Source organism: Etheostoma spectabile, unplaced genomic scaffold (assembly GCF_008692095.1).
Source record: "Etheostoma spectabile isolate EspeVRDwgs_2016 unplaced genomic scaffold, UIUC_Espe_1.0 scaffold285, whole genome shotgun sequence".
Classification (NCBI taxonomy): Eukaryota; Metazoa; Chordata; class Actinopteri; order Perciformes; family Percidae; genus Etheostoma; species Etheostoma spectabile.
The window spans coordinates 1,319,365-1,331,157 of NW_022605579.1; the positions used below are offsets into that span (position 1 = coordinate 1,319,365).

Sequence of the window (11,793 nt, forward strand, 5' to 3'; positions counted from 1 at the left end):
ATGATTTGCAATGACGACTGCTTCTGTATTTCTTGTGAATAAACGACTTGACACTAGATCCTGAAATTAGCGCCCTTATGTACAGAATCCAGAATCGCTTTGAATCAACAATCAATTATGAATCAAATCATGACCCCCAAAGAAGAATCAGAATTGAATTGTGAGATACGAAAAGATTCACACGCCTACTAAATTATATTTATCAAGTAGGTATCTTTTAAAGTGATAACATATATTTGTTTGGTGAAGCAGTTTCTTCTGTCCTAGGTATGTGATTGAACGTATAAACACAGAGGAGCCTAGTCAACACGTGTCCCCTGAGACTCTGGGAGGAAGGCCAAATGAACAACAGGACCCACAAATTAAAGAAGTGGTAGAACAGCTGATCAGGATTGCAGATGAGATCAACCGGAACACTGAGCTTCATCAGTAAGTTGTGCATTATACACAAACACAACTGGGGGGCTGCGTCAGTCAGCAGATCCACCGCTTATTGCTTGATCACAGCGCTTGAATGTTAATCTACATGAACTCTTTCAAAGAATACACCTAGCTAATGTGGTCCGCCTTTAATCGTTTTGATTGCATATCATGAAAGATGAATGTTTGTAATTATAGTCAAACCTTGTTTGTTGACTGAGTAATGCATTTGTTTTTGAGTTTTCATTGCCCTTAAACACATGTAAAATGACAATGTGGAACATACTATTCACATGACAGTCTGCAGGTGACCAAGTACACAAACACAGATAGAAAAAAAGTCCTGACACACACCACACCAGGACGGCAACCTTCTGCAGAAAAAGATCCCAGAGTTGTCAAAAAAGTGCCTCAGAAACACTGCACACACATTGCGTTTCATTATTATTATTATTATATTTATGATGATGATTATTAACGCTGCTTAAAACACACATCGTTCAGTGCATTACTTTCCCTGCTCTCTTCAGTCTCTCTGTCACTCTACCACAACACACGCACAGCCCTCCCCTACCCCCTTCACACAGTGTCTGTACAGTGTTGCCAACTTAGCAATTTTGCTGCAAGATTTAGCAACTTTTCAGACACCCTTTGGACTTCTTTCACAAAGAGACTAGCAAGAAATCTGGCAACTTTCTGTAGAAAAACACTGACTTTCTGTAAAAAAAAATAGTCGCCAGTATTGTCCAGAAAGCAGCGAGGTATTTTCTCCTCTGGCCACCAAAACGGTCACCTCTCTCTGAATCTGTTTGTGAGGAGCAGAGGAGCATGTCGTCCCCTCCTCGTGTCCGTAGGCAGGTAGAAAGGGGAAAAGCGACAGGGGCGGGGGCCGGTGCAGGAGAAAGATGAGTGAGCTTGCTGGTTCTGAGCAAGCCAGCCTCTTTGAGAATTCTTTATTGATCTTTTTACCTTCCTTTGTAGAATTTCTTTTTTTACTCAAGACAGGCTACGTAAGTAATAATTATAAGGAAAATAAATTCTTGTATTGAATAAGCTTTATGCAAATGATTGTGTAATGACGTCACAAATGTGCAAATGAGCGTTATGCTAACTTTATAGTCGAATCACCAACAGATGTGTGACTAGGATGTGGCCATATGGAACAGTGCCTGTGTCTTACTGTGATTGTTGGTCTTTGAAAAAAGCCGAAGGCCGGAACATCTCGAATAAAAAGAGAAATGCATTTGCAACACATTTTTCCTACAATGAGTTAAATAAACAAAAAAAAAACATTTGAATCTGTCCATTCTTCCTTCTCGTCTGATCAACCACGTTCCGGACGACTGTGCTCGGAACATCTTCATGAATGTAGCAAGGAAAATCTTTGCTGATGGCATCAACTGGGGGCGAGTGGTGGCTCTCTCCATCTGGCCTACAGACTCATATTCAAGGTAACACCCATACGTATATCCCACAGACAGTGCTTCTCAGCTGGGCTGTGTTTTCTTCTTCTGAAATTTGCATGCACTGTGAAATTAATTTGCGTTCCCCCGTCTTTGGTTTTGGTTTAAAGGCGATGAACTCCAACCGTCTAGAAAAACATCCGAACAATCATCAGCTGGGTTCGAGGTCATCAAAGAGAGCTGCTCTACGGCTGGCTGTACAGCAGGGAGGCTGGGTGAGTCAGTAAATTTATTATAAGCATATTTGAATTATAACCGACAGAAGCAGAATAAGTGCTGTACAAAGTTATATTTAAAAACAAAGGAATACAATTAAAACATAGACAGAGATCCCTGTCCCAGAGATCTGTTAGTTCCGTGCTATATTCATTTATACCAGGCGCAGGGTGTCCATTAAAAAAAGTGTAAGGACACCTACTAAACGAGTTCCGGTAAAATTGACTGTTTACCGTTCTAAATCCATGCGTTCATTCCAATTATACTAAATGTGATTGTTATTCCAAACACAGTGTCCAACTTTAGTGCCTCGTCCTTTAACACCACAAGGATGGCGTAACACACAAGCTTCAGGAAGTCTCTGACTGATTTGTTTCACACCGATCATCTCCCATCCCTTTAGCTCCTCAGGCTTCAGCCAAACAGTGCATATGTCGATCATTTGTTGTAAAAATCTTTTTAAAAATGATCTGGGGACAATGACATTGTTAATAGCTAGCTAGTCTTGTGTTAAATATACTGTCAAAATACATTTACTGATGGTCAACTGTGTGCATGTAATGCTAGCATAGTGTTGGCTTCTGGCTCGTATGTCCAAGCTTAAGGCTTCTCTGAGCTGAGCGGACATAAAATATCCTGTTTCTTAGGACCTCCTATTTACTGGAACAGTGAACATTTGCATTGCATAGAACCTTATGGGATGGGAATGATTGTTGTAGGTATAGTCAAAACCCTCAGGCATAACCAGGGAACAGGGTATGTTTTAAAAAAAAGTAAAGCTATAGTGCGTAGTATCTGTCTTTCCATGAGGAATTCAAAGTATTGACAACAGCACTGATACAAGCCTTCCGTGATCCCCCCCACCCCTCCTCCACGCAGTTGCTATGTCCAAGGATGACACGGAGGATTAAAAAAACACGATGGACTCTTAAGAAGAGGTCAAAGGGACCATTGTATAGCGGGTTTACGCCTTCACAGTGGACACTTAATTCCTGACAATGGACACCTTTTTTTAGGCATAACCCTTTCAAAAGGCGTAATGGTTTATGTATGGACTTGTCAAGATCCAAAGCTCTTATCTTACTGTCTTGATCTTGTAGGGAGGGGGTGACGTGGTTTACGACTGGAGGACTCCTAACCATAGTAGCATCAGTAGCATTGGTGGCAGCTATTGTTTTCTACAGAAAGACCGCTGAGAACTTCGGACCTGGCAACCGGGCTGCTGTCCATCTCTGGCTAAACGCAGCTAAATAATGACAGTGTCTGGACATAATTAAAACCCTCCTCCGCTCATTTCATTAAGTATTGTACATAATCAATCTGTTCTCAGGATTCCAATAACAAAAAAAAGCAATTTTTCCAGTGGACAGTGGCCAGCTGTCCACTGGACATCTCCATCAGCCTTCACCAGCAGCTGTAAGGAACTACACCTGAGCTTCTGCAACACACCCTGTGGAAGCCATTTTAGAGGCTGTCAGCTCTCAGCAGGGGCTGTCAGAAGGTGATGGTGTTTATTGACATGTGATGTAGCTGTAGTTGTATTCAACAGACTAAAGGACCTGACCTACCTGAACCAGGTATCAGGTCCACATGGGTTGTGGGTGGGGTCAAATGTAAATGTCTCCAGGTCTTGGGTCTGAGCAGAATGTGGACTAGACCTGAGAAGACATAAAAATCAATGAACACATAAACAACAGCAACACATTAAAAGTACTGTACATTCATTATGTTAGCTTGTGCTGGAAATTTGAGTGCATTATCTAGGGAATACCTCTACTTGGCTGTCTCAACAGAATTCAAAAGAACTGCAAAGTGGAAGAAAATGCGAGTTCAAGAATTAGCCTATAATCATTCCCACTTTTAAGTTTGTCTTTTAATATTATCCTCCACAAGAAAACACAGGAATGACGCGGCAAAATGTAAAGCCACAATAGGTTTATATTAGAGCCATGTGCTAGCCTTTTTTCTGAGGAATCCTGTTTTACCATCACTTGGTAGATGAGCCTCGGGCACTGTGGTTGTGGAAAAGAAGCCAAAAACAAAACAAATGACCCTAGATTTCCACCAACTGCGGAACGGCTGCGGAGTGGCTCCGCTGTGTGTCGACTCCGTGCTCCGCCATGACTAATAACTGAAGTCTCAAGGACCCACGAGATCTCTCAAATTCACGTATGATAGCGCGATATGACAGGATGTAGTTTCTATAAACAAAAACAACAAACCTCTGACCTGTTGACTTCAGGCCTGTCTCCACCCATTATGATGTTTTTAAGGTGTAGTGCAGGGAAATATGATCCGCTGTGAGCACAGTGTATTTTATTTTGAAAATTAACCGGATGTTTTATTTTGGTTCTGTGCTCGACTTCCTGTCCTGCACTATCTGCCGTGTGCTGAATTGCTGCGGAGCTCTCCTGTGTCCAGCAAAAATAGAAGCTCTGCGTATCTGCTCCAGAGGGCTAGGGCTCGTCGGAGTCGGGACGCAGCTGTTCCACAGTTGGTGAAAATACACACAGGGACTTTAAGGGCAACCGAATGACTTTGCCGCCGTTCCGAAGCGGATCCGCAGCCGTTCCGCAGTTGGTGGAAATCAGGGGTGAGAGCTCCAGGAATTTCACAGCGCGTCATGGTTGCAGTAGACCTTTTCACAGCAGAACATTAGGCATGTGAAATCACAACATCAATAGTAGCATAAACAATGGCTGCGTACCATTTTGTTTTACCCTGCCCAGGGCCTTTGGCTTTTTTTTAAATTACCTTGATAATTAAATAAATTGCACAATATTCCAAATCAAAGTGTCAAACTGAGGAAATAGGTGTATTGCGGCAAAACCCGGCATCTGATTCGCGCTGAATCTGAATTAATTGAACAATCATTGTATCACTGCATTTCTACTATCTTATAGATACAGCCGGGATATTGGACGTCTTTACCGAAAGGATCTTCAGAGTTGTTGTTTTATGTTACTTTCTGATATTTTGGAACGGCTTCTAAACTTTTGTACTAATAATCACCAGCAGATATTCATGCCAGTCATTTAAACCTTCTAAGTTGAAAATGAATGGAATTTTAGCTGAACATTGGGAAAATCCTCAATCACACACGCTGTAGCTGTGGTGAGGTGCTTTAGAGGGTATTCTGTGTCATCTCTAGATAAGCAACGGGGTCCGTTGGCCATCTCGTGCTGTGAACCACCTGAACTACACACCGGATCAAGGATCCCAGCTGAGCGTTTACAGACGAGGGTCTGTGCAATTTTCTGTACCACAGTGTTAAGAAGTGACTTCCTTTGCCGTGCCTTTCGTGAATGTAGTCAATCCCGCGATATACGTGACAGATGTTTTCAGTGTCAGACACCAGAATGGGCATAAGATGGTGATTTACTGAGAGGCTCATCGCCTAGAAACTGCTAATAGCCCTGTTAGCAAGGTCTATGACCAGCCCTCACATACTGCTCGAGCAGTGACCACAGAAACAGAAATAGTCAGATCTGTCAGAAAAGAACAGGCAAGGCAACAAAATAACAGGTGATGGCAAACTGAGTACCACCTACACTAGCTGTTGTCAAAATACAACTTCTTTTCCAGGTCTCCACTGTGAACGGTAGGGCAACGATTTGCAGCGTTTTAATTAGGATGTCCGTTCAGCTTTTTTTGGCCCCCAATCCGATTTTTTTTTTTTTCTGCCATACAAGTCCTGATCGATACTTGTATTTACCTCGATAATAGAGCTGTACGCCATTTTTGTTTACAAAAATAACTAACAAAGCAATGTTTTCAGCTTTAATACATGTAACAGTGCAGCAAGCATTTGTAAAAGTCAAATATGAAATCAACAGATTAGTGAATTTATTTTCAATCCAAACATCTTATTAGTTGAGCTGACTCCTGTATGACATGGTTTACTGGGTCACATTTGGGGATGTACAGTATATCCAATTGTGAAAGTTGCTTTTATAAATATACAGATTAGGCCTGCTCACACCCAGTCTGATATTAATTTCAAGCCTACAGATGCTGGTCATTTTAAAACCTGTTTACAACCCTGCGACTGCAAAAAAGAAAAAGAAAAGCTTGTCCTTAGTTTCTAAGTGTTGTAATAATCTCTGTTCCTAACCCTGTGTGTGTCTTCCTGTCAAATTGAAAATCAACACTTTAGTTAACGTTTTTAATGTTTTAACGTTTTCTTACTTTTTTGTCCCCTTTTTCAATGCTTGTCTTTTTTTTGACGTTTTCAACACTAGTACACTAAGTTATAACTTTAGTTTTACATTTATTTTGGAATTATGGTCAATAAACCTCATTTGTATGAAATTATAACAAATGTTTGAGATAGAAAAGCAGAAATTAGGAATTATTTATCTAAAAATAAAGGAATGGATGTTGATGATAATCACAGACGGAAGTGTCACTTTACTCAATACTATTTCAAAACAACTTAAAATTGAATAAGACGCCCCAAAAGTTATGAAAGTAGAGATTTGTACTTGCCAAAGAGCGTTGTGTGGAATCAGTCATGTTATTTTGGGTAATTAAAAAGAACATAGATATAGGAAAACAGGCCAATTGGACCCGAGGACAACACAAGGGTTAGGTAAAACACATGAGGGATAGGACAGAACTTAGAAGGCCTTCTGACACTTTCCGCGGAGATAAATAATGTCTTTATTTAAAACTTAAATGCTTTTAGTTATTGCCATGTGTGAGGGTGAGATGATCTGATGGGTGATTTTACGGTTCCAGACCTACCAGGTACTATTTTCTAGTGTCCATGTGGCTTTAGTTCGATATTTAGCTAGCAAAATTGATCATGCATTTTAAAGGATATCACACTATTTATCTATCTGTTTCACGGTGGTTGTTTGAAAAATGTGACCTGTCATTATTTTATGATAGAAAAATGACCTATTGGACCATATCTGGTGAAAAATTAAATTATACTACCTTGCTCGCTGTGTGAATGTCTGACTCAGCTACTGTAGGTCATGGATTATCTAATTATAATGTAATTTATATGTATACTCTTATTGATCCCTATAGGGAAATTACAATTACAGTTGTATTTGAATAATTTATATTCATTTAATCCGTCATAGCAAGTTACTTCGGAGGTGGACTTAGGACCAAAGTGAAATATGTATGTTAGGTCCTGAATGCTGAGTTTAAAGTCATAACTGGAGTTTAATTGAAAGAACTTGTTATTTCAGTTTTGTTTTTAAAGATTCTTATGTATTTATGATTGTTGTAATTCGGTTTGCAGTGTGATGGTGGTGGAAAACAGTCTTTCTTTTTCTTGATGATTAGAGGGCCTACACAAGGAACTATATCAAATCTGTAAATTCTGATTAAAAACTCAGACACCTCACAATTACATTTTCATATGTGGCTTTCCGTATAAAACTTCGTAGTTAATGTTAATGAGCGAGTGAAGTGAGAAAATGTTTCAGACGAAACTATATTCACTGGTAATCTTAAATTAAAAAAACACCAAACAAAAAACATGTCTTCCAGAACAGGGCTAATTTTTTTATATGTAATACAACAACAATGTAGAAGATCTGAACAACTTCATTTCATAATATAATTAAAAAAAAGCCTTTTGATTTTCTATGGTCTAAGCATCACTGTCAAAATGTAAAAACCTGTGTAACTATGAACATAAGATCTTTTAAACATCTGAAGAAGAGTTTAGACTTTTTCCAATTTTTGGTTGAATTGCAACAAGGGAGGTCGGGAGGAAAAAGCTGCATTACCACGGCGGCCACAGGGGAGGTCAATGGGTCAGGTGGCGCCGTTTCAATGACCTCTAACCTGCTGTACTCCTGGAGCCTACTCGTTTACAGGTTCACATCTGCTTCAAACGTTATTATTAAAACTATCTCTACCGTTTTGATCAAAAACTGCAACCCCCACACAAAATGCAAACCAAGTCCTCAATATCCTTTCAATGAACCTGCAGTCAAATCCCTTAAATGAAATAACACATATCTAAAAAGAGCTATTATATCAAATGGCTATTTCATGAACGTTGCTAACATTTGGTGGATATATGTATCATTTGTAACTCTAAAGCTCTTTACGTCTTTTCATATGGTATATCTCCACATTCATTAAAGAACACGGTGGGGTGTGTGTGTGTGTGTGTGGGTGTGTGGTGTGTGTGTGTGTGTGTGTGGTGTGTGTGTGTTGTGTGTGTGAATGGATGTTATTATGTGCTTTTCGTTTTTAAACAATAGCCTACATACATGCACTTTTACATATTAAAAACACCATTCACACATTGTGTGTGTGTGTGTGTGTTGTGCGCGCGCGCCTGAGTGTAATGTCGCGTTCACGTACTCTCACTTAGTGATTACGGAAACTGGAGCGAAGGTGAGCACATTGTGGGAATTATACCGCGCTGTTTTGGGCACAGTCCCTTTGTTTTTTTTTGTATCGATCAAGCGAAAGTAAACAGACATCTCAGGATTGCTGATTCGCCAAGCAACCAACCTAATATTGTTAGTTTAACGCACTTGACGCAGTCGCAAAGTGGCTGCGAGCGGAAGATCTGTATGTTTGTAATTTCTGTAAGTAATTACTTAAGCAAGTTCGGCTATCCTAATTTCCTCATAATAATATTCTTGAATCGTTATATGATGATGGGGGTGGCTCTCAGCTAATCACATTTCCTTTAGCCTCACTGCAACTGTAGTAATTTTAATGGTTCTGTCTATTGGAAATCGAGCCCATGTGTTTGTAATTTCCATGGGTCACACCCTCGCATGGATCAACTCGCATCCAACCGCACACGAGGCAGAGGGAACAACAAACTTGGTTGCTCACTTCACTCATTTAAGACGCTTGCCAGGTTGAGGAACGAGAATTGACCTAAAGCCTTCAGAGGGACAGTGTGTCGCGGAGAGTTAATGTATATCAGCCAATAATTAGCTCCAGAATGCTTTCTTTAAACTACTCCTTTTATTATAATGATATTATCTATGGTGTTTAAAGATCATGCAGTGCCGTTTTGCCATTTCTCCCTTTTTTTTGGTTCTCCTGAAAGTAATTTTTTATTAGCTCTAATTTGAAAACTGATAGGACATGCATCGTGCGGTGTGTATTAGAGACAAAGTCAGTTCACCCATCCTAGAGAGTTTTATACCATTATCTGCATTATGCCAAAAGAATAAAAAACAAAAAAGTAAAAAGTGTAGCGTTGCCTCAGACTAGACTCAATGCTGCGCGGCTATCATGCCTCTCTGCTAACATCCACTCTTCGTTGCCATGTTTGCATTTCACACTGAGCCTCTACACTGCCAATGCATCCTACATTATAACTCATGGAATCGAACTGTATTAAACACACTCTAATCTAAAGTTGTTTTTTACTGAGGGTGTAAACGTAGTTTTGTCTTGTTGTTCCCATGTAGGAACACATCTCTGGTTCATGTCAGTCGGACACACTTCTCTCTCTCTCATAGTCATGCACACATTGGTTTTTTCAGATTTAAAAATGTCTATAATTTACAATTTATTGGCTTTGATTGGTTTAAGGATGCACATTAGAATTGTGTGTACGCCTGATACATGGCTGTAAAATTAATGTATTAGAATTCTCAGAGTTTATCCATAAATAGGAACTTTAATCAGTTATATGTGTCAGTGAGATGGCTCTATAGCTAAATAACATTTCCTCTAGCCCGGCTGCCACTAAAGTACTTTTTAGTATTTTATTGCTTAAAATACGACACATTAGATTGTGTGTTGTTTGTTATTTTTAATTCTTGCCTCAACCCTTAGAATCGAACCCTCAGTCTCAAGCGCCACTAGGTCCAGTGAGAAACAGGCCTTTGCATACCACGTCGCCACATGCAAGGAATCAATGGGCATGGCGTGTTTCAAATGACTCAGATCTGATGACTCCTGGGAGCCTCATCGTTACAGTTTTTACTCTGCTTACACCGTTATCAAAACTATCTTTCCGTTTTTCAAAGTCACACACAATTCCCAAAACTGTACCATAAAATGCAAAAGTCCTCACAGCTCCTCCAAATGAAACACTGCAGGTTGTAAAATGCTTAAAATGTCATCAAACACATCCTAAAAGAAAAGCATTTGTATCAAATGCTTTTTTTTAACAGTTAGGATACATTTGGAACATATATCAGACACATTGTTGTTCTAAATCTAAGTTTTTTTGTCTTTTATAGGCTTATTCTACATTTCATACAATGTTCTACAGGGAAAATTGTCTGAAGGGTTGGTATAATAGTTAATTAACCATCATGTAGTGTGAAACAAATATATATATGGCTACAATAAAACCAAAATTTAAAAAATGTACAGATATTTTGATGGCATCAATGTGTGTATCATTTAGGATAAAGGACGTGTGTGTTGTTGTTTGTGGACAACAGTTATCAGTAAGCGTGGCCCTGATCGACAGAGATGGACTGTCCTGTCCTTACTTTTTCTCTGCCCAGCCCTCTTCTTCCTCTTCCTAAAGTTAATATTAAACTGTTGTCGACGTGAAGTGAGGTTCCCATAGAGACAACTCTAAACAAAATGATACTAATTGAAAAAAACATAGGGTGTTTTGCTGGGCTACGTCCAGTCCACAGAAGGGACCCTTTGTGTCAGCCAAACGCCGGCAGCATTGTGTTTAGCTTGTGTTAGATGATTTGCTCCATGTTTTAGTCTATATGCACTATATATCAAGACTGTCTCGTACTTAATTGTGCTACGCCACGCACGAGTCTGCTCTGCTTGCTTCACACAACCTACAACTTTTAATAATTCAGCCCGTATTACATAACTCTAACTTGATCGCATTCACTGACGGGGTAAACTACTTTTCCTTTCCATTCTCCATGTCGGACACACTCTCTCTCTCTCATCAGTCTGCAGACATTGTTTTTTAGATTTGTAAATTGCTTTAGTTTATAAAATAGTAGGCTTTGATTTGCTGATGGATGCCCAATTGGAATTGTGGGGTAAAAACCTTACTCATGTCTCTATATAAAATGAATGCATATGAATTGTAATGCTCATTCCATAAACTAGGAATTTTAATCAGGTATAGGGTCAGGTGAAATGGGCTCTACGCTAAATCACAGTCCTCTATCCAGGGACGCCTATGTATTACTTTTCTAGTTTTGTATCTGTACTAAAAATTTTGCACGACACATTAGATTGTGGTGTTGTTTGTTATTTGTTAATTGGGCCTCTAACGCTTAGATCGAACTCTCATCTCAAGCGTCACTAGGCAGGAGAGGAGAGAAAAAAGGCGCATTACCACGTGTCGGCACCAGAGCAGCGAGGGAGTCCAATGGGCAGGTGGCCTGTTTTTCAAAATGAACTCATAGATCGCTCTAGCCTCCTGAGGGCCCTCACGTTTTTACAGTTTTTACATCTGACTTACACACGTTATCAAAAGTATCTCTCGTTTTTCAAGCCTACAAACAATTCCCAAAACTACACAAAAAATGCAACAAAAAGCCTATTCAACATCCTTCCAAATGAAAAACACTTGTGCTGCAGTATCAAATACCTAAAAATGTCAAACACATCAATGACAATCGTGGTGTATAAGAGGTGTGGCGATGGCACAAAAGTTGTTTTTTTTCCCCAACCAATTCTGACTTGTAAACCCATATCTCAAATAGATTTTTTACACATGTGTTCTAATCCTCATCCCAAATATCTTATATCTACG

The 11,793-nt window shown here is 39.6% G+C and overlaps 1 protein-coding gene across 1 annotated transcript in view; it reads left to right on the forward strand.

Annotated features, from left to right (window-relative positions):
* The window catches only part of LOC116686021 (bcl-2 homologous antagonist/killer-like), a 10,642-nt gene extending 7,347 nt beyond the window's left edge, over positions 1-3,295 (forward strand). The window contains 5 exon segments of the mRNA XM_032510939.1: positions 268-429; positions 1,740-1,840; positions 1,843-1,871; positions 1,994-2,098; positions 3,200-3,295. Of these exon segments, the coding sequence (XP_032366830.1) occupies positions 268-429; positions 1,740-1,840; positions 1,843-1,871; positions 1,994-2,098; positions 3,200-3,295 (493 nt within the window).
* Positions 3,296-11,793: the final 8,498 nt, after the last annotated feature.